This window comes from Pseudochaenichthys georgianus, unplaced genomic scaffold (genome assembly GCF_902827115.2).
Source record: "Pseudochaenichthys georgianus unplaced genomic scaffold, fPseGeo1.2 scaffold_2077_arrow_ctg1, whole genome shotgun sequence".
Lineage (NCBI taxonomy): Eukaryota > Metazoa > Chordata > Actinopteri > Perciformes > Channichthyidae > Pseudochaenichthys > Pseudochaenichthys georgianus.
The window spans coordinates 1-23,254 of record NW_027262769.1 but is presented as its reverse complement, the minus strand read 5'-3'; the positions used below and the strand labels follow the sequence as shown (position 1 = coordinate 23,254).

At 40.6% G+C, this 23,254-nt stretch overlaps 1 protein-coding gene and 1 long non-coding RNA gene across 3 annotated transcripts; one reads left to right on the top strand and one right to left on the bottom strand.

The window, feature by feature from the left end:
- Window positions 1–9: 9 nt before the first annotated feature.
- LOC117441870 (uncharacterized) lies at window positions 10–3,432 on the bottom strand. Of its 2 annotated transcripts, XR_011642857.1 has the most exons (4): window positions 3,418–3,432; window positions 3,161–3,319; window positions 284–380; window positions 10–118 (listed from the first exon to the last, which is right to left on the bottom strand). It is a non-coding gene; the product is annotated as an uncharacterized lncRNA (long non-coding RNA). The 2 variants fall into 2 exon arrangements; XR_004551458.2 differs by lacking the exon at window positions 3,418–3,432 and having other exon boundaries at window positions 3,161–3,321.
- A 4,304-nt stretch (window positions 3,433–7,736) lies between these two features.
- On the top strand, window positions 7,737–18,212 carry LOC117441869 (uncharacterized). Its single transcript, XM_034077888.2, has 6 exons — window positions 7,737–8,012; window positions 8,570–8,637; window positions 10,930–11,102; window positions 12,743–12,846; window positions 14,581–14,742; window positions 16,267–18,212. The coding sequence occupies exons 1-6, from the start codon at window positions 7,905–7,907 to the stop codon at window positions 16,582–16,584; spliced, it is 933 nt and encodes a 310-aa protein (XP_033933779.1). The 5' UTR covers window positions 7,737–7,904; the 3' UTR covers window positions 16,585–18,212.
- The last annotated feature ends 5,042 nt before the right edge of the window (window positions 18,213–23,254 follow it).

Genomic DNA, 23,254 nt, shown 5'->3' with positions numbered 1-23,254 from the left:
CTCATTTACTCATATGTATTTGTTATGTTCTTCCTCAGGCGGTTGCTGCCGGATCGGCCCTGATGAGATCGCAGAGTTACGACGGGAGTTGAAGGGAAGCAGCGCGACCGCAGAGTGACTGTAACGACAGGAAGACGTCCGAAACTTTGATAAATAAACAAGTGTATAAATCACAGACATCGATCACACACCAGCCTTTCTGATTTCCCTTGTTCAGGCTTTACAGGGAAAATATGAACAATGTTATATTCCCAATTTCTAAAATAAAATGTCACGTATTTACCTGTTACGACCCCCTCGTCTCTGCCTTTGTGTTCTGCCTGCTGGCTCTCGTTTGTGTTGCAGGTGATCAACCTGATGAGCCTCACCTGGGGGGTATACTACGAAGCAGGATTTTCGCTTAGCCGGCTAAATTCAGGGAAAACTCCGGCTTTCCGGTCCTACGAAGCTGGTTCTCTTTTTGGGAGTGGCAACAGGACGGTCCTGTATATAAGGTCTCTGAAATGGCTATATACAGGATATATGACAAGATAAGGTATCAAAGGTGTTCCAGTTTGAAACCAGAGGGTGACCTTCACCAATTTTAGAAATGAAACCTGACATTTCATGGGATTTTCACGTCTTTATCGGCAGAAAAATCGAGTCGCTTTTTATGTAGTCTACAGAAATATGGATATAATTGGTGTACAATTAACGTCGGCAAAAATCACCGACTGTGTGAACGTGAACATGAATAGAATATCACCTCCATCTTCAGAGCAATCTGACTATTATAACATTAGCGTTAAGAAAGCTTACTTAAATATCTGCCACGACATAAGTAACCGGATCAGAGTACATTAAGTACAGTCCGCGGCATATCACTTCATAATGTATCATATATCTCCTGATCTGAGTCAGCTGAGCCGTATCTGGCCGTGCAACACTCACGTGTATATCAGTATGTAGTGTCTCTACTTTAAAGAGTCCTCTCCTGCTGATGTTCAGGTGTATATCAGTATGTAGTGTCTCTACTTTAAAGAGTCCTCTCCTGCTGATGTTCAGGTGTATATCAGTATGTAGTGTCTCTACTTTAAAGAGTCCTCTCCTGCTGATGTTCAGGTGTATATCAGTATGTAGTGTCTCTACTTTAAAGAGTCCTCTCCTGCTGATGTTCAGGTGTATATCAGTATGTAGTGTCTCTACTTTAAAGAGTCCTCTCCTGCTGATGTTCAGGTGTATATCAGTATGTAGTGTCTCTACTTTAAAGAGTCCTCTCCTGCTGATGTTCAGGTGTATATCAGTATGTAGTGTCTCTACTTTAAAGAGTCCTCTCCTGCTGATGTTCAGGTGTATATCAGTATGTAGTGTCTCTACTTTAAAGAGTCCTCTCCTGCTGATGTTCAGGTGTATATCAGTATGTAGTGTCTCTACTTTAAAGAGTCCTCTCCTGCTGATGTTCAGGTGTATATCAGTATGTAGTGTCTCTACTTTAAAGAGTCCTCTCCTGCTGAGGTTCAGGTGTATATCAGTATGTAGTGTCTCTACTTTAAAGAGTCCCTCTCCTGCTGATGTTCAGATGTATATCAGTATGTAGTGTCTCTACTTTAAAGAGTCCTCTCCTGCTGATGTTCAGGTGTATATCAGTATGTAGTGTCTCTACTTTAAAGAGTCCTCTCCAGCTGATGTTCAGGTGTATATCAGTATGTAGTGTCTCTACTTTAAAGAGTCCTCTCCTGCTGATGTTCAGGTGTATATCAGTATGTAGTGTCTCTACTTTAAAGAGTTCTCTCCTGCTGATGTTCAGGTGTATATCAGTATGTAGTGTCTCTACTTTAAAGAGTCCCTCTCCCGCTGTTGTTCAGATGTATATCAGTATGTAGTGTCTCTACTTTAAAGAGTCCTCTCCTGCTGATGTTCAGGTGTATATCAGTATGTAGTGTCTCTACTTTAAAGAGTCCTCTCCTGCTGATGTTCAGGTGTATATCAGTATGTAGTGTCTCTACTTTAAAGAGTCCTCTCCTGCTGAAGTTCAGGTGTATATCAGTATGTAGTGTCTCTACTTTAAAGAGTCCTCTCCTGCGGATGTTCAGGTGTATATCAGTATGTAGTGTCTCTACTTTAAAGAGTGCTCTCCATGCTGATGTTCAGGTGTATATCAGTATGTAGTGTCTCTACTTTAAAGAGTTCTCTCCTGCTGATGTTCAGGTGTATATCAGTATGTAGTGTCTCTACTTTAAAGAGTCCTCTCCTGCTGATGTTCAGGTGTATATCAGTATGTAGTGTCTCTACATGTCTGCATGCTTTAATGTTCAGAAAGCTCTTTATTTTTCTCATACTGCCTCTTTTCACCCTCTGTCTCAAACCAAAGCCCATTCTGCTCTGAACACTTTCATGATCAATCATTATAAAACATATCATATATATTATTCTGAAATGGACCAATCTGCACAACGACTACTTTTACTGTCTTTCACTATATTACATTGTACTATATTTTGACGAGAATACTTTTCTACTTTCACTTGAGGGACATTTTGAATGCAGGACTTTTACTTTAACAGAGTATTCCTACACTCTGGTACTGGTACTGGTCTGAGTACTTCTACTTTTACTCAAGTACAACATCTGAGTACTTCTACTTTTACTCAAGTACAACATCTGAGTACTTCTACTTTTACTCAAGTACAAGACCTGAGTACTTCTATTTTTACTTAAGTACAAGACCTGAGTACTTCTACTTTTACTTAAGTACAAGATCTGAGTACTTCTACTTTGACTTAAGTACAAGAGATCTGAGTACTTCTCCAACGTCTATTTAAAGTTAAATGTAGTATGTGATTGTAAACAGTATTTAGAATTACATTTAAGGTAACGATAAAACGTTACAAATTCAGCCAGGCAGTCAACGCCAATCGTGTTAGTTGCCACCAATTATTATAGTTGTAAATGTTGTTTTTACTTTTAATTAGTTATTTAGTTATTAGTCATTGTAACGAGTCTAACGGTTGGTAAAGCTAACTGCTATGCTAACTGATAGCCTGTGTTTGCTATGCTTCCGTTAGCAAACACTTTTCGGTTTTGTCCGTTGAAGCGTTTCATATCCAACCCGTGCTGAAGCTGAATGTCATCGGGTAGTGTGTTTACACAATGAGGACTGAACGGAGGGTTTTTAACTCACCATTTCTGCCCAATTCACAACGTTTATTCATAAAGTCCCGATGCTGTGTTCAGCTAGAAGACATTAGCCATCGTGCTGTGTCCCGTTGCTATAGAAACTGTGGACAAGGTGCGTTCAGGGGCGATAACTGACAACTGAAGAAACATCGGAATCTACCAACTGTAATAGAATAAAATGGTCCAAAGAGAAAATCAAAAAATAGCCTATGTATTTTATTATGATTATATATTATTATATTATTTCATTTCATTTCAAACCTTTATTTAACCAGATTGGTCCCATTGAGATCATTTTTCAAGGGAGACCTGCAGCATATAGGTTCCACATGAAACATAAATCAATTTAGGACATTATACATTATATTTACAGGATACATAGTTATAGACATTTACAAGTGCCCATTGTATCAGCAAGCATTTCATTTAGCCTAGCTTTAAAAACATGCAGAGGAATGAGATTGCTCAGTTTCAATTCTTGCTGAAGATTATGTTTTATTATAAGTACTGTACTTAAGTATATGTTTGAGTTATTTGTACTTTACTTGAGTATCTAAGATGTCAATAACAACATACTGTATATTGTATATTCATATTAATTTTGTCGACAATGTCTGTATTATACTGGATATTTGTATACCTGATATAGGCTATATTCAATGTATATACTGCTGTTATTAATGCGTATACCTCCTTATATTGTTCATAGTGTAAATGCCTCAGTTTGTTTATATCTGTCACGTATATATATATTATACTTGAATAACTTTCTCCTCTTTTTGCAGACTTTTCTCTGACCTCTGCAAGTCTCACATAAAGTGTATAAAGTGGTAATATTAGATCATAATTAAATATTTTAAGAGCTCTGCTGCCATCTTCTGGACTACCGGCTGAATGTAAAATGAGAGGAATGTATCATCAACACCTGGGATATAATTTGTACATTTCCCAATTGTTTTGTGCATAATGCATTTAAATCTAAATACATAATGATAAATAATACATTTAGAAAATCAAATCGAGAACATTATCATAAAAAATATTTAAAATACAAATTCAAAACATAAAAACAGAGAGATTTAGGCTAGTTTTGTTTATGTGGATCTGTGGTAATGTAAGTGTTCAAATGTTACATATGTTTAACAGTATACATCAATTAAAGATACAAATCCATTGAGCCAATGCATTATTCACATTATAGATCAGGAATTCACAAAATCGGCAATTTCTTTCTGTGTTCTTTCTCATTTTTGACAGTAGATGCTTTTGCCTTGATTTCAAAAAACAACACGGGGCTTCCGTAGAAACAACACGGCAGCGTTGTTCGGGGGCGGGGCTTAGCGAGCGAACGTTCAAACCACAGACTGTATATATACAAACATTGATCTGATGACCTCATGATTACGTCAGAGCTTTGATCCGATGACATCATTTGAAATGACGCATCAAAGCACCCTGAAACCTGCAAAGGGACCTCAGTATCACATCTGGTCACCCTTTGAGAGGCTTACAGAGAGTGCAGTGCGTTCAAAGACAGACAGATATTTCACCAAAAGGATAGGATAACTTACCAAAGAACTCATTCAGAGCATAGTAATTATTAGAAAATAATTATTACTACAGAGCAGAATTACTTAAAAAGATAGTAATTAATACAAAATAATTAGTATTACCAAGTAGTTAAAATTCAATCTAAAAGTACTATGTCTCAGTCAGCTATCCCACAGGAAGAGAACATGGCAGCAATCAGTCGAGATGACATCCGCCCAGTGATTCTGAAGTTCTTCAGCAGGCTGCCAGTGGATAAGTGGGAATCCCTGAACAAAAACACATCTGATGATGGCATCAAAATTTATGTGGCAGAGTTTATTTTGGACCTAGTAGATGTACTGACAAAATCCCTACTAGTAGCCTTGAAGAACAAGAATTTCATCATTTCTGAGGAGGTTGTCTGGTCCATTCTGGGCAACACACTCCCTCAGACTATCGCTGATTTTCTGGACATTAAGGACATGGTTGAGTGTGTCAGCGCCACACGTTTAACCAGGCTGCTGGTGAAAGAAGCTGTAACCAGCGTCAAGTCAGCAGTCAACTGCAATTCCCAGGCTGAGGGTATTATGGAAAGCGAACACGTCACTTCTCACTACAGACTTAATGTCATGGTTGGTCACGCCATCCATATGTTGAGAACTATTGGGGCTAAGATGAAGGGCTTGTTTCGATTTAGATTACGCAAAGACAAGAGGGCTATGGAGGCCTCCACTGATGGACAAAAAGGGGATGACGTCAACGAAGAAAAGAGCCACGAGTCCTCAGGCCCCTCTAAGACCTCAGTGACAGGGTCTACCCTCTCAAAAACCTCAGAGGTCAACTATACCCTCTTTCAAACCTCAGAGACAGGGTCCGGGTCTACCCTCTCAAAAACCGCAGAGGTCTACTATAGCCTCGTTCACGCCTCAGAGACAGGGTCCGGGTCTACCCTCTCAAAAACCTCAGTAGCTCGCCCCTATCAAACCTCAGAGACCAAATCTGCACTCTCTAATAGCTCAGGGTCCGTACCTCTATTCGCTAAAACCGCCTCAAGCGGACTAGAAGACAGCATTGGAAGCGATACATCCAGAATGGTCGAGGATATCATTACAAAAGAGTTTTTCAAAATCACAGAGCCCCTAATGGATACTATGACCAAAGGTGAGAGCGATCTTCTTAGAGCCGACACGGCCGTGGAGATTGCTGAACTCACTCGACTCATCGTGAGGGAGTGTCTGGGAGCAAAGAGCAATTCAACGCTTACCACTGAAGAAGTAGAAGCCGAGATCAAGCTGGGCGAGACAAATAAATGTGGAAAGATCAAAGCCTTTTTAACCAGACGTGTTGCCAAACTGACCATCCATCGAATGCTGTCAGGGCTGAAGAAAACCTTTTGCCCTGGAGCAAGAGCTAGCAGCCTGACTTCAATGAGGGATTTCGATAACGATATTGAAGAGTTGCTCATGGAGGAGGGCGATGGAGACCAGGATTGGAACGAAGTGTGTGTTAATCAGAGAATGAAATACATTTCCCTCGGCAGGGACCATGTGTTCGAAATGGATCTCAAAGAACTCCTCTACGCTCACACCACGAGAGAGATGTCGAATCCTGAGTCTACCCCAGGAGTTACGGAAACATTAGAGGCCCCGCCCCCAGAGGCTGTGAAATCTGCGATAACGAGGCAAGTGCGTCGCTTCTTAGGAGTGTTCGGGTGGTTTGTGAACAACGAGGCCGTCACACAAACCGAAAGGATGATATCGGCTTTCGAGGAGATTGAGGTGCGACCGATAATCACAGAAGAAGCCCCAGTGTCAGTGTCCTTGAAAGCCAAAATGAATGTCAAGGTTCTGGTTCAGAAACTGATCACACGGCTTTTCAAGAACGCAAAGGTGAACCACGACGTTGGAAACTCAGTCGGCATCGTCGAGAGCTTGTTGGAGAAAGTGTGGGCCAAAGTCGAGGGGGAAAGCTTCACGGTAACCCCGGACACATTCCAGACCCTCGACAAGGCGGTTTACAAGGACCTGGTCAGGATCTGGGGCTCCGCAGAGTCCGTGCTCGTGATGTTCAACATGGCAGGGTCGTCGGATGAAAATTGCGTGGCGTCCATTATCAAAGCTCGCCTGATGCGTCAACCAAAGAAGAGACGGGCCGTCTGCAAATTCTTCCACTCCGTAGGCAAGGCCATCAGCAAGCCTTTCAGACGCAGCTCTGAGCCCGTGTGGGTTCTTTAAAGGGGGTTATTGAAATGTGGGGTCTTTAAAGGGGGTTATTGAAATGTGGGGTCTTTAAAGGGGGTTATTGAAATGTGGGGTTTTAAGTTAGGGTGGTAAATATGTGTGGGTGGGTTTATCATTTTGGGATTTACTCGGGGGTCGCTCCGGTGTTTTCCCAAAATATTTGTGTGGGCGGGTTTTAGCATTTTGGGTTTTTTCCGGGTTCACTCCGGTTTTCCCGCTTACCATGCAACGGATTGGACGATTAACATCTCCACCAAAAACTGCATGGTATCGACCTCTTATATTGTTATCAATAAATGTTGAAAAGCATTTTTACTGTTTCTCTGTCTTTAGTTTACGGTTGAATCTGTTAATATGTAACATGCTGAAGGTCTGCTATTTTAAGTTTCACCACAAGATCAAACTTTTGTGTTTTGTTGTGAGAAAAATACTCAGTTACAAAACAAATGAATGTGTTATATGTTATTGTGTCATTTTACAAATATATAGTACATTGGGTAATTGCATTGTCACAGCAGCAGTGTTGTCACGCATTACACATGAGAGAAACTATTTAAAAGAGACAATAAGATACAGATACAATAAAACAAAGAATGTACATGAACAGCATTACAATAGAAAATACATCTAAATAATACACAATATAAAGAAAATACTGAATATATTTAAATGCTCTACAATATACAATTTCACTAGGCAACAGATAGAAATATACAGTGTATTAAATAATTAAAATAACCAATAAATTAGGAAATGGTGCTGTTGTGGAGCACCTAATCACAACAATCGTTGAAATTCCGATTGTCTTTAAACGCACCATTTGACCCGTTTATTTTATTTTTCAAAAATAACAGTCAAAGTCTCGTCGAGTATTTCTTCCTCATAACTGTGTTTTGTGAAGTAGGCATTAGATTAAAATAAACAATTAAGAGGTAGAAGTCTAGGTTATAACTTCAGGGACTCTTAAATAAAGTTGTAATGGGTTCCTCTGCTGGTCTCAGACTTTATATGAGTGATAATAACGGACCTTTAATCCTGGATGGGGGTCTGGCGACTGAACTGGAGGCACAGGGAATCAAATTACAGGTAAAATATAATTAATAATAACAATAATCTTTATCTGATTAACTACTTTTACTAAGGTTTATACTGTATCCGTCAGTTTGTCATTCAAATATTAATTTCTGTGCACCAAGTAGGCTTACATCTTCCTGTTTACTAAAATAAAGTTACCTGATTTATTTAATATCTTGTAATACAAGATAATAATACTCATGGACGCGGGAAGGGGGGGTGCTGAGGGGGCTGCAGCACCCCCATCTGCGAGGCTCCACTAGCACCCGCACCCCCCCTCGCATACAAATCTTTCTGTAAGAGTAAGTATTATCAAATACACTATACAAAATATATAAGGTAGCTATAAAAGTAGTCAACAACGATCAATACAACAAACTATGAATAGCAAAGTGAAAGAAGGCAATTTAAAATAAATATTTCATGGATTTAGGATTATAATCTAAAAGGATGTTAAGGTACAAAGAGATGCCAAAAGGTGTATTTAATGAAGACTGAAACAAAAACAAGAGAAAAGGTGTTGGAAAATGTATAAAATGTCTGTCCATGTGTGTGTGCGCCTCACACAGGGAGACCCTCTGTGGAGCGCCAGGCTTCTGCACACAAACCCCCAGGCCATAAAAGATGCTCATTACAGGTAAATCCATGCACACTATCATATTAACGAGGACACATAATGCTCATTTGCAGGTTCATATCTGCATGTTGTGCCTCCACTGTGACATGTTTACATGCTTTCATGTTCAAAGAATGCTTTTGCAGACCATTTCAAACATAACGTAATAGTACAATACAGCACTCCCTATCAGAGATGGCAAAAGTACACACATCCTTTACTCGAGTACAGATACTCGTGTTTAAAAGTACTCTGGTGAAAGTAGAAGTACTGACTAAACTTCTTTACTCAAGTAAAATTAAAGCGGGCTTTGAAATGTACTTCAGTAAAAAGTGCCCATAGCTAGCAGCTGCTTTAAAGAGTACCTGACCTCCCTTTATATTAATAGAACAATAATGTCATTGTTAGCTAATGAATGTTTCCATGCTGAACAACGGCAACATGACAACGTTTCCATTGGTCCCTCTTCTTTAGAGGAGACCAGGAAGTGATGGATACACGGATCGTGTTCCAACCAATAGGCACGCAGTGACTCTAAAGAATAATGATCACGCACCAACACACATTCAGACTAAAGGAACCAGCTGTTTGGGAAATGAGAGAAGTAGAAAGTACAGGTATTTGAGTTCAACATGAGAGAAGTAGAAAGTACAGGTATTTGAGTTCAACATGTAAGAAGTAGAAAGTACAGGTATTTGAGTTCAACATGTGAGAAGTAGAAAGTACAGGTATTTGAGTTCAACATGTAAGAAGTAGAAAGTACAGGTATTTGAGTTCAACATGTGAGAAGTAGAAAGTACAGGTATTTGAGTTCAACATGTAAGAAGTAGAAAGTACAGGTATTTGGGTTCAACATGTAGAGAAGTAGAAAGTACAGGTATTTGAGTTCAACATGTAAGAAGTAGAAAGTACAGGTATTGTGTTCAACATGTAAGAAGTAGAAAGTACAGGTATTTGAGTTCAACATGTAAGAAGTAGAAAGTACAGGTATTTGAGTTCAACATGTAAGAAGTAGAAAGTACAGGTATTTGTGTTCAACATGTAAGAAGTAGAAAGTACAGGTATTTGGGTTCAACATGTAAGAAGTAGAAAGTACAGGTATTTGAGTTCAACATGTAAGAAGTAGAAAGTACAGGTATTTGAGTTCAACATGTAAGAAGTAGAAAGTACAGGTATTTGTGTTCAACATGTAAGAAGTAGAAAGTACAGGTATTTGTGTTCAACATGTAAGAAGTAGAAAGTACAGGTATTTGGGTTCAACATGTGAGAAGTAGAAAGTACAGGTATTTGAGTTCAACATGTAAGAAGTAGAAAGTACAGGTATTTGAGTTCAACATGTAAGAAGTAGAAAGTACAGGTATTTGTGTTCAACATGTAAGAAGTAGAAAGTACAGGTATTTGTGTTCAACATGTAAGAAGTAGAAAGTACAGGTATTTGAGTTCAACATGTAAGAAGTAGAAAGTACAGGTATTTGAGTTCAACATGTAAGAAGTAGAAAGTACAGGTATTTGAGTTCAACATGTAAGAAGTAGAAAGTACAGGTATTTGGGTTCAACATGAGAGAAGTAGAAAGTACAGGTATTTGTGTTCTACATGTAAGAAGTAGAAAGTACAGGTATTTGAGTTCAACATGTAAGAAGTAGAAAGTACAGGTATTTGAGTTCAACATGTAAGAAGTAGAAAGTACAGGTATTTGTGTTCAACATGTAAGAAGTAGAAAGTACAGGTATTTGAGTTCAACATGTAAGAAGTAGAAAGTACAGGTATTTGAGTTCAACATGTAAGAAGTAGAAAGTACAGGTATTTGAGTTCAACATGTAAGAAGTAGAAAGTACAGGTATTTGTGTTCAACATGTAAGAAGTAGAAAGTACAGGTATTTGAGTTCAACATGTAAGAAGTAGAAAGTACAGGTATTTGAGTTCAACATGTAAGAAGTAGAAAGTACAGGTATTTGAGTTCAACATGTGAGAAGTAGAAAGTACAGGTATTTGAGTTCAACATGTAAGAAGTAGAAAGTACAGGTATTTGAGTTCAACATGTAAGAAGTAGAAAGTACAGGTATTTGAGTTCAACATGTAAGAAGTAGAAAGTACAGGTATTTGAGTTCAACATGTGAGAAGTAGAAAGTACAGGTATTTGAGTTCAACATGTAAGAAGTAGAAAGTAAAAAGTCGTCAGAAAAATAAGTAGTGCAGTAAAGTACTGATACCAGAACAATGTACTTAAGTACAGTAACGAAGTATTTGCACTCCACTACTCCCCACCTCTGCTCCCTATCGACACACCGTTTTTAAACGTGGTGCATCAACAGGTTTCTGCTCAGTGGGGCTGACGTTATCACCACAGCAACGTACCAGGCGAGTGTTTCAGGATTCATGAATCACCTGGACGTGAGTTGTGATCGAGCCAAAGAGCTGATGATGTCCGGAGTTGACCTCGCTAAAGAGACTGTGGAGAGATTTGTTTCTGACACTCATCCAACAGGTAGAAAACTACACTTTAGACACTACAGTTTGGGCTGTATTGCTTATATGTCTATGTTATACACACACACACACACACACACACACACACACACACACACACACACACACACACACACACACACACACACACACACACACACACACACACACACACACACACACACACACACACACACACACACACACACACACACACACACACACACACACGTAGGAGTCGATTTGTGTCTGTAGATTTCTCCTAAATTCGCCAAAAGTGACATAAGATAATGCCTAATTTGCATATTTAAACATAACATTTCAGAAAAGTTGTAATACAAAAAGCAATTATTCTAATGTTCGTAATACATTTGGGAAGTTTCATGGTGATATCTATTAGTTCAATGTTTTACCTATTCCCCTGCAGTTAGTGCTGCGTACCTGGACTCACATTCAGGTTCAGGTCCGGACTCAAGTCCAGAGGTTCAGGTTCAGGTCCGGACTTATAAGTCCGGACCTGAACCCATGGCTTGTGTCAAGTTGAGTAACTAAAGTGAACTTATTGTGAGCTAATTATCAATTGAAAATTAACTCATAATCAACTCAAATTCAAACTCGTCAGGTTTATTTTGCTCCCTTCCAACTTGTGTCTACATTTCTCTACAAAGTACAAATGTAAAAAAAAAACGTTTTGCCACTTTTCTACAACTCTGCATGTGTACATTATACAGTACATACTACATACATAGTGATGTACATACATATTGTTAGAAATTAAAATCAATGTTGATATGGCGTAATTTTGAATTAAATACACTATTTAATTTAAATCAGTTTTATTCTGAAAAAACCGGAAGTTCACAATATTAACTTAATGCTTTTATTCTGAAAATTCTTCTCTTCCGGTTAGCATTAGCATGTGGCGAAATGCTACCTTTTCAAACCGTGAATCGAAGGTGAAATGACATGTGATGTTGTACACTGAGCACACTGGGATTAGCACTCATTTATTGACGCTGAATAACGTTTATCAGGGAATGTTTAAATAACCACAGACACCAGAATATACGTAAGTGCTAGTTTTTTTGCGAGTCCAAGTATCGGTTCCCGACGTTCCGGTTTTAACCGGACTTGAACCGAAACTTTTTACAAGTCCAGTACCGGTTCGGCGTACCGGTACGCAGCACTACCTGCAGTGTATGAATATTACAATACATATCTTTAAAGTCCGTTTTCTCTTCCTCTCGCACCAGATATCTCCACTTCAGAAGTACTTACATACACCCACCTTCCCAGTTACATTCCTATCTATTTTCTGGAGCTTTTTACAGAGGCTTTTATTCATAGATTATTCAAACCCTTATTTATAGGTCATTTATTAACTAAAAACATGGAGAAAACCAATTTTCTGTTTACCATATTTCCTGATTTATGGAATGATAAAAATAGATATTCAAAGGGTCCTCTGTAAAAAAAAAAACCTCGTCACCGGCTTGAGCTTCAACCTCAGGATCCAAGTGTCTGTGATCCTCTTCAGAATGGAAGTAGTCCATATATATATAGATATTGGAAGAGGACATTCAGTATTTTCCCAACATATGTAAACAAAATAAAACATGAATTCTGACGCTGGCTTTATCCAATGCTCACATCTCTCAGGGCGGAGGCGTCCGCTGGTGGCCGGTTCTGTCGGACCGTACGGAGCGTTTCTGCTCGACGGCTCCGAATACACCGGGGCGTACGCAGAGAAAATGAGTGAAGAGGTAAGGTGGTCGTACTGGTATTAACTTCTTTATCTTTTACAGGCACGACAAATTCAACTAATCCTGAATCTCGGAGCCCCTCCAACAGCTCTCTTTAAATGTGTATACAAATAAAAAAGTGAACACAATATAAGAATTTTCCTGTAACATGAATTAATGCAATTTAAAATATGGGTTTGTTTTCTGACACTGTAGAAAAAACAGATCAATGCTGTTGCTAAGCATTGCTATGACAACCAATCTATTTAGCCTTAGGTTTACAGATAATAGTTACATTGTTATTTTTCATAAAAAGCAACGGTAACATTATGTAAAGAAAGTCATAAATACAAATTGAAAAGTTTAAAATTATGGAACAAAAGATTACGTGCTGTTAAAGGTGGGGTAGGTAATTCACTTCAGAAACACGTGTTGTTATATTCCATGGAATGCTCTTAACATCCCGACAGCAATGAATACATGAAATGCTTTGACAACAAATACATTAAAACAAGTCATCTGTGGAAGCCGTGGCGCTGTAAAAAGCACGACCAATCATCTGAGCCGGCTAAAGTAACTGGACGGCCTACCTGCCTGTCAGCCTTCCATCGGGGCACAAACTGATCTCGTGCCCTCATTGGTCATGTGCGCGTTCGTGTGTGTTGGAGGAGGGGCTCTGTGAGGAAGTCTGAAGGAAGGGGCAGATTTTTTTCGGCTGCGTACTTTCAAATTCTAGCGCACTCGAGCTGCTTTCTCCATTCTTACCTACCCCACTTTTAAGTTAGTTGAAAGATTGTACTTACTTATATATATAATATTTCTTATAATATTTTGTAGTGATGGCGAGATGAAGCTTTGAAGCTTTCCAGCCAATTGGTTCATCTCGTGAGGCTTCATCATGGGCTTCATTTGAACACAAACCCCCTGTTGGTCAAAGTGTGTAAACAGGGCACACGCTCCGAAGCCTCGGCGCAATTCTTTCACACACACATACGGGTATTGGGCCGAGCGCGACACCGTACTTCCGGTATCCGCCGTTGTACGCGAGGTGCAAGCAGCCGTACACCGTCTTGGTGTTGCTAAGCTTCCTGTACTGAATATCATAGTCTATCGCCTTAATCGATATCTAGTCAACTCTAAAATACCACATATATGCAATGGCATGATAATATTATTGTGAAGTGGGGTGTTCACCTGGTGTTTCCAGAGATTAGACGGAGATGCAGCCAAAATCAACGAAGGCCACTTTCGAGGGTCGTTTTTCCATACGTCTGCATCAGTCTGTAAGGGTGATCCGACAACCCACACAGCTCTAGTTACCCTGGTAACGACCTAAAGCACACCCCCCAAGTCCAGAGATGTAATCCGAAGACATGCAGCGGTTTCTTCGGTCGTTAATTCAGAAAAAAAACCTAGTGCGCTCTGCCTGGCTACGTTAGCTAGCTGTTTATATTTGCACCTCCAGGATATTAGCACCTCCAGGAAAATGGTGTATTTATATATATATATATATGGCGCGTGTTGCATTGTGGGTAGCTCGTGACGTCACTGTGTGTGAAAGAATACGTAACATCACTAATATTTTGTCTCAATATTTATTGTTAACTTTTAATTGAACTTCTCTTGCTGTGTTTCAAGTATGCTCAAATCCCCCAAAGCAAATTCCTTGCGTGTGAAAACCAAATGAACTAATTCATTTTGAATGCATGTCTGTTTGTTCAAATGATCTCAAGTGTCTTTGTTGCTTCTTTGAAGGATTTTAAAGTGTGGCACCGGCCTCAGATCGAGTGTCTCGCAGCAGCGGGAGCCGACTTTGTGGCTTTTGAGACGATCCCGAGTCTGAAGGAGGCGAAGGCTCTGGTGGATCTGCTCCGAGAGTTCCCGGACGTTAAAGCCTGGCTCTCCTTCTCCTGTAAGGTAAACGCCGTCTGTCTGATGGAGAGCATGCAATGTTTTTAGCGTTTGTCGATTGTTATGCACCTGCCTAAGGACTGCAGATGGAAATGAGCTATTAGCTTTCATCTCTTCTCTTTTCTGAGATGTATGTATTTGTATGCATAAATGTTGAAATAAATACATAATAATACCAACTGCAAATATACTAAATAACTAGAAACACTTCATTCAACAACATCTTACTTTCTACATCTTAAGTTTGTTATTCTTAAAGGGCCCACGTCATGCTTTTCCGGTTATCACCGTCCCCTTGTTGTTATGAAGGTTGTTCTGCATGTGAGCGGTCTGCAGAGTCACAAACCCTCAAAGTGCACCCTGTAGCGAGTAGAGCTCTAACTCAGAGAAGACCTGTCTGCTGCCCCAGAACGCCTCGCTGGACATTTCTCTTTCTCCATTGTTTGCTTCCTGGGTTCTGTGACGTGTGAACGCCCACATCAACAACAACGGACCGGATTGGCCCAAATGGACCAATCCGCGGAGCCCCTCCCACACCAGGACCCCTTGGCTAACTAGCAGGGAGTCCCATTGACTTGCTGGAGCTCCCTGGTTGGTAACAGACGAGTTGGGATGGCGGAGAAACGCTCTCCGCAGACCCATTGACTCACAGCGTTACAAACCTTTTTCTTTCTCGATATCAAGCCACACTTATTGCTTTTACTTCGGCTGTGAGTGTGTGTGTGCTCAGGATGAGTTTCGCATGTTCTCGCTGTATCGCCGACCCAGAAACCTGTCCGCTCCTCGCAGCAACGTCCCGACCAATCAGAGCACACTGGGCTCACAGGGAGGGGGGGGGCAGGAGCTTCAACAAGCCGTTAGGACAGAGAGTGAATACACAGACTACACAGAGATGCTGTGAGAAACCAATGTGAGTTTGGAACATTGAACAAAGTAAATCTATCCTAGTCGACCTCAACGATGGAATGATGATCAGTGGAAATGGCCGTGACACGGGACCTTTAATTAATTAATCAAGATGACATTTTTAGGAACCCTTGAAAACGAGATTCCTCATAAGGGGCTTATCATAAATACATTTCAGATTTAAATCTATGACCAAATTATACAACATAAATAAAATAGAGACCCTTTGGAGAGGGGACTAAGGTCCAGAAAAGAGAAGGATTTCCGTGAACAAGTACAAGAGTATAATCATAAAAATATACTTAAAGTACCAAAACTAAAAGTACACATTATGCAAATTGGCCCATTTTAAGAATAACATATTATATACAGTATCTTGAATACAATGATTAACGTGTGTATTAAAGCTGCTGTGATGCAAGTCAAATTTCAGACTGGATCTGACCATTAAAGTGTTATCGTATCGTAAAGGTGAAAAACATGGACATTCTCAAGTAAAGTACAAGTCTCTCAAAATTGAACTTAAGAGTCTGTTTGCATATCTTAGGTTGTGTTGGGAAAATACTGAATGTCCTCTTCCAGCATGAGAGTAGCATGCTAACAAAGGTATCCCCTCCTCCTCAGGATGGGCGGAGTCTCTCCGACGGCAGCTTGTTCTCGGAGGCGGTGCAGGCTGTGATTGGTTCAGATCAGCTGGTGGCGGTGGGGGTGAACTGCTGCCCCCCCGCCCTGCTGCAGCCGCTCCTGGACTCTGCTGCGTCTCTGGGGACGGACCCCTGCTGGGTGGTTTACCCCAACAGTGGAGAGGACTGGGACTCTGAGCACGGGTCAGTGTCATGCCGATCTGAATGTCCCATCTGCCAACACTCTCATATCACTCAGACGATCCCTCAAAACTCACCGTTTCACTCTCGCCTTCAACTCAAAATAAATGGGTGCTAGTGGAGGGCCGGACTGGTTCAATGTTTATTGCAGAACTTATTGAAATGAACTTATTGCACATATTAAACCTGGAACTAACAAAGCTTAAACTACTGCCTATAAAAGCAACATTAAATAATCAGCTGCATTCATTTCTCATGGCTCTATCTGCAGCTTCTCCAGAGTCAGTTCTTATGAGTACATTTCCCCACAGGCCAACAGCAGCTTCAACAAAACTATTCCCTCTCTCATGTCCTGTTGCCGTGAGAGAGAAAGTGCAGAAGGAAGCATCCATTGAACTCAGTGTGCTGCTCTGAGATGCTAGCTCAGATACTTGGCATCTCATCAGGGTGCAAGGTCATCAATGTTTGGGCTCAGTCTCTGAGCGGAGGAGACCCTCAGGATGGAGGGAAGGTGCAATATACCGGCGGGCCAGATCTAATAGCAATTAGAAATTATCCTGCGGGCCGAAATTAAATCCACCACGGGCCGGATTTGGCCCCCGGGCCATGAGTTTGACACATGTGGTCTAACCCCCACGTAGCTTAGCACTTTTTACTAAGTTGTTATTGTTCTTCTTTACTTGCTTGTAAAGCGCTTTGAGCACCAGGAAAAACGCTATATAAATCAAATGTATTATTATTATTAATGCAGTCTAATAATTAAACAATTATAATATTCTTAATGTACATTGTACCTACATTTATATGATTATAGATTCATGATATGAATGCTGGATGGTTACTAGTCATTGAGTATTTACACGATGTGGTATTGATCGTTTTAGTTTACTTTGGACTGTTCATGAATTCAGTGCAATCATAATTTGGAAAGAAAAAACGTGGCTCTACTGAAATTATGAAGCTGTACATTTGCAAAACAAAGTTTGTACGTGTTAACGATGAATCTTCCACGCAAACCAAAGTTAGCCATGGAGTGCCACAGGGCTCAGTGCTCGGACCTATTTTGTTCACATTATATATGCTTCCGTTAGGCAATATTATAAGGAATCATTCTGTAAACTTTCATTGTTATGCGGATGATACTCAACTATATTTATCAATCAAGCCTGATGAAATTAATCATCTAAATAAAATTCAAGACTGCCTTAAGGACTTAAAAACGTGGATGACCTTAAACTTTTTGATGTTAAACACGACCAAAACTGAAGTTATTGTACTTGGCCCGAAGAATCTACGAAACAAATTATCTAAAGACATACTAACTATGGATGGCATTAATTTGGCCTCCAGTGAGACTGTAAGGAATCTTGGTGTTATATTTGATCAGGATTTATCCTTTAACGCCCACATAAAATCAATTTCAAGGACCGCCTACTTCCATCTACGTAACATTGCAAAAATCAGGCATATCTTGCCTCAAAACGATGCAGAGAAACTAGTCCATGCATTTGTTACTTCTAGGCTGGATTATTGTAACTCTTTATTATCAGGGAGTACCAAGAAGTCAATCAAGTCACTTCAGCTGATTCAAAATGCTGCGGCTCGTGTACTAACCAGAGTTAGGAAAAGGGACCACATTACTCCTGTTCTGGCTGCCTTACACTGGCTCCCTATAGAACACAGGATAGAATTTAAAATTCTTCTTCTCGCCTACAAAGCCCTTAATGGGCAGGCGCCATCTTACCTTAAAGAACTCATTATACCCTACTGTCCTACTAGGGCATTGCGTTCCAAGAATGCAGGGTTGTTGGTTGTTCCTAGAATCTTTAAAAGTACAATGGGAGCCAGAGCCTTTTCTTATCAAGCTCCACATTTGTGGAATCAGCTTCCAGTTTGTGTTCGGGCGGCAGACACCCTATCCGTTTTTAAGAGTGCGCTTAAGACCTTCCTTTTTGATAAAGCTTATAGTTAGGGCTGATTAGATTCAGACCCTAGTTTTGCTGATATAGGCTTAGTTTGTCGGGGGACATCTTACTTCTTCCTTCTCTCTGTCTATACCCGTGTACTCTCATGTTCCGATTAACCCAGCTTCCCCAAATGTCTTTCTTTTTGGTGTCTATATACGCTGGGATCCGGAGTCATGGATGATCCTGCGGTCCTGTGTCCTGGATCGCGAGCGCTGGATCTTGAGTCGTGGCTGTGGTCCTGGATCATAGGTCCTGGATGGATATCCTCGTGGATTCATCTTCCTATTATACACACATGCATTTCCAAACATTTGGACTACCTATGTTGCAAATGTATTATCTTTTCAATTTACACACGGCATCTATTGCACGTCTGTCCGTCCTGGGAGAGGGATCCCTCCTCTGTTGTTCTCCCTGAGGTTTCTCCCATTTTTCCCTTTAAACTGGGTTTTCTTTGGAAGTTTTTCCTTGTACGATGTGAGGGTCTAAGGACAGAGGGTCTAAGGACAGAGGGTCTGAGGACAGAGGGTCTAAGGACAGAGGGTGTAAGGACAGAGGGTGTCGTATTGTCATACTGATATTCTGTACACACTGTGAAGACCACTGAGACAAATGTAACATTTGTGATATTGGGCTATATAAATAAACATTGATTGATTGATTGATTGATTGATTGATTGATTGATTGATTGATTGATTGATTGATGTAGAAGAGACATGAAGAAGAGGGGACACATGTTGATGTAGAAGAGACATGAAGAAGAGGGGACACATGTTGATGTAGAAGAGACATGAAGAAGAGGGGACACATGTTGATGTAGAAGAGACATGGAGAAGAGGGGACACATGTTGATGTAGAAGAGACATGAAGAAGAGGGGACACATGTTGATGTAGAAGAGACATGGAGAAGAGGGGACACATGTTGATGTAGAAGAGACATGAAGAAGAGGGGACACATGTTGATGTAGAAGAGACATGAAGAAGAGGGGACACATGTTGATGTAGAAGAGACATGAAGAAGAGGGGACACATGTTGATGTAGAAGAGACATGAAGAAGAGGGGACACATGTTGATGTAGAAGAGACATGAAGAAGAGGGGACACATGTTGATGTAGAAGAGACATGAAGAAGTGCATGTTGCGTAATAGGCATGTCTCTCACAGATCCTCTCCCCCTTGTCTCCAGTCCCTCCTGGGTAACGCCCGCAGCCTCTGGTCTGCCCCGACGCCCTTCAGCTCCTCCATCTGGTCCACCAGCGCTGACTCTGCGCTGCACCCGTTCCCCCCGGCCTCCAGCTCCTCCTCCACCCTGACGGACCTGGTGTCCCCCGTCACCCCGTCGCCCCCCCCCCTCCGAGATGAGCCGCACCTACAACCCGTGGAGCATGTGGCGCCCGACACTGAGCCGCCGCAGCTCCGAGCCCTGGCCCAGCTCCTCGGACAACAACAACAACAACAACTGAACAACACTTAAAGAGGCGGTTTTCATTATTTTAATCCCGACAGGAAGTTACCCTGAAGTGTAAGAACAGGGTTGCGTGGTGTCGCGCTGCAAGCCAACCAACCCTTCGCAATTTAGTTCTCCGCAGCTTTTTATTCACGGGGGCAGAAATGCTAATTTTATTTGGATTTGTTTTTTAACAGATTGCCCCTGAATTTAAAAAAAAAATGCATGGTATGCTAATGCCAGTGCAGACATGTTGCTGTTCTAGAAAGGCTGGTGATGCTGCATCCTTCTCAGAGTTTGTCTCAGTATTAACATTTTCATTTTAAACGTATTCTCAGTCATTTTGGTTCTTATTGGTTTCTTAAAAAAAGACATTTGAATCATTGCACCAAGTTTTAATTTGGCAGCGGGGATTTTTTCATGATCTGAATTTTCAGAAGTCCAACAAATAAATTCTTATTTCACATTTTAAACAGGAGTTGGTCAATGAACACTTTGAGGTTTGTGTTATCGCCTCTATTTGTCAGCTAATTTAAATAAAGGATTTCAGCAGAACATTTTGGGTTTCATTTTGTTTCATTTACATCATGCAGAAAATAAAGTCAAGTAACATAATGACGTTAAGGACGGATTAGCAATGAGATGGCTGCAGACACATGGGGTAATACATCATTAATACATTTCATACCAAACAGATCATGCATTTTAGCCATTCCTCATTTCGCTCAATTTAACACTGTCTTTTCATGGGCTGTTTCTGTGAGAACAGCGCCATCTACAGGCCTGGCATATGTACTACAGCGTCTCCAGCGCTTTCGAACGGCATGTCTCCTCCTGATTGGTGGAGTTGGCCCAATAGCCGTAGCGCCACCTCTGACGTCACAGAAGTGTTCAAATCTGGATCAGTCTGTATCAGATCCGTTGCTGCCCCTTTTTTAGAGATTTGGGTATGAAGGAAAATAGAGAGGGTTGTGTTTCCTGGAACACCGGGGACACATATTCATGTATAAAAGACGTAGGTCACTGTTACGTTCCCAATTGGCTAGGGGGAACAAAAGGGAAACCACACGACCAGAGTAGTATTGGTATAATTATAAGTGATTTATTGTAAATTGCAGCGGTAAACAAAATGGCAGGCAGGCAGCCTGAAACAAACAAAATGGCCAAAAGGGCACAGGTTGACAGATAACCAAACTAAGGCAGGACTCAAAAGGAGTCTAAAGGCATACAGGGAGAATACATACTAATATACTAAATAGAGAACGAAACAAAACCTCACTTCAAGAGTGGTACAACTAACAAAGGGAGTCTAGACAAAACACAGCTAAACTAAAAGGCAACAGTCACAACATCCTAATCTACTCTACACACTAACTAAACTAAACTAAACTAAACTACACTCTAACTAAGCTACGCCAGACACTACTAATCACACAAGTTTAACCAGTTAACAGAATTCTCTAAGAGCAAGTAGCGAGAGGCGTCTGTCCACATGTCAGAGCCTCCAGAGTGATGATTGTCCCCAGCTTTGTAGTCCTCTCCAGCAGGTGTGCGCTGGGCTTGCACAGGGATTGGAGAACGTCGGGCCCGGCGTGCTCCAATCAGTGTCCTCGGAAGTGGACCAGGAGATGACAGCCAATGATGTTGGGGCAACCGCACAGCTCATTTGCATAATCCCACAAACTGAAAACACTCAGGCAGATTAATGAGCAGACAAACAGCATCCGTAACAGTCACCTTTAAGTTAAGTGTAGGATCCGTTTATGTGTGTTGTCAGTTTATTTTGTTTATATTTATCTTGCAATATTATTTTGAACACAACTACAAACATTCATCTAATCATTCAACTCCGGTATTCAATCAATCAATCGGATACGGCTGTAGTAGGCCTAGGGCCTTTTAGTCGCTCATAAATAAGTAGATCCCTGTTATGGAGTCAGATTTGGGTCAATATTCTAGCGCGTAAAACGAGCTACTCACGAGCGGGAAATGTGCTTTTACACGTCCATATAATGACCCTCGCGCGCAGAATAAACCAGATTAAAGAGACAGCCCTCTTGCTCGCGAGCGGGAGTGTCAGCCTCGCGGAGTCTGTCTACACGCGTGAAAACGTTTCTGGCACTTTGGGGCGGAGCCACTGGACTTTGATTGACAGCTACCAAGAGCCGAGGAGTGACAGCTGTAAGATCAGTTGGACAAGACTGAATGGTAAAGTTGTCCATAAAAAAATTATATTCGTAAAGTGTACAGCTAATATATATATATATATATATAACTTAATTTGATATACAAAAAATTACACATTAATTCTAGGAGTGCAATACTTTTACAAACACTATAGTAATAATATGCATTCATTATGATAACATCATACTATTACTATAGGAGTGTTCTTGTGTTAAAAAAACAACTACAGAAACACTATATATTATACTATAGTTATACTATTTAAAATAATATAGGAATACTACAAAGATCGAGATACATAGTATTACTATTGAAATATTATAGGGCTACTATAGCTAATAAAATGGCACTACAGAAAAAACTATAGTAATACAATAGCTGGTGAAAAATACAAACGTACTAAAGGACACTATACAACTCTTATAGTAATATTACACATCTGTCTTAGTTCTTTATTTATCTACAGAGATCTGGCTCAGAATACACCGGAAACTATTCTTTTACCGTTCTGTTTTAATTTCACAATAAAGTTAGTAATATTTTGTTTTGACATTATTGTTTTTTATTAACTACTAGACCGCTGGGTCATGTTAAGACCATCTTTTCTGTGTTGCTGTGGGTTTTTCCATCGCTTTTGTGTTACAAATATCAAAACAATAACTAAATATATCCGTCGTAAACTAAACCTGTGTTCGGGGTACCATATGTGTTCGGGGTCCGTCTCTTACCAATGACGTCACGCATTGTGATTGGCTGTACGGTAATTTACCGGTAATTTCGATGTATATTTCCATTGAAAATGCTAACCGCTAGCCGCAAAGCTAGCATCGCAGCCACTGCTCCGTTTTCGGAGATTTTGCACACGTTTTTCACAAACATGTTCACACGCTAGGAGTATGGGAGCACTTCCATTCTCTTCGTCTTGGTCTGTAGATGTTATTTGATGTGTCATGTGTGTCCCAAAAATAACAATCGCAGAGCTGCCAAGTCTCACCCTTTGAGAGTGAGAGTCACGCAATTTAACCTCTTCACACGCCTCACGCCACACTTGCCATTTCACACGCTTTCCCCCCCCTCTCACTACTTTATAATTATTTTTTTATTTAATGATATATTTCCATAACTTGTTGCTTGAGGTTTGCCGTAGTTCGAGTCAGGGATAGGGTGAGCCCGCCCTATTCTGCCC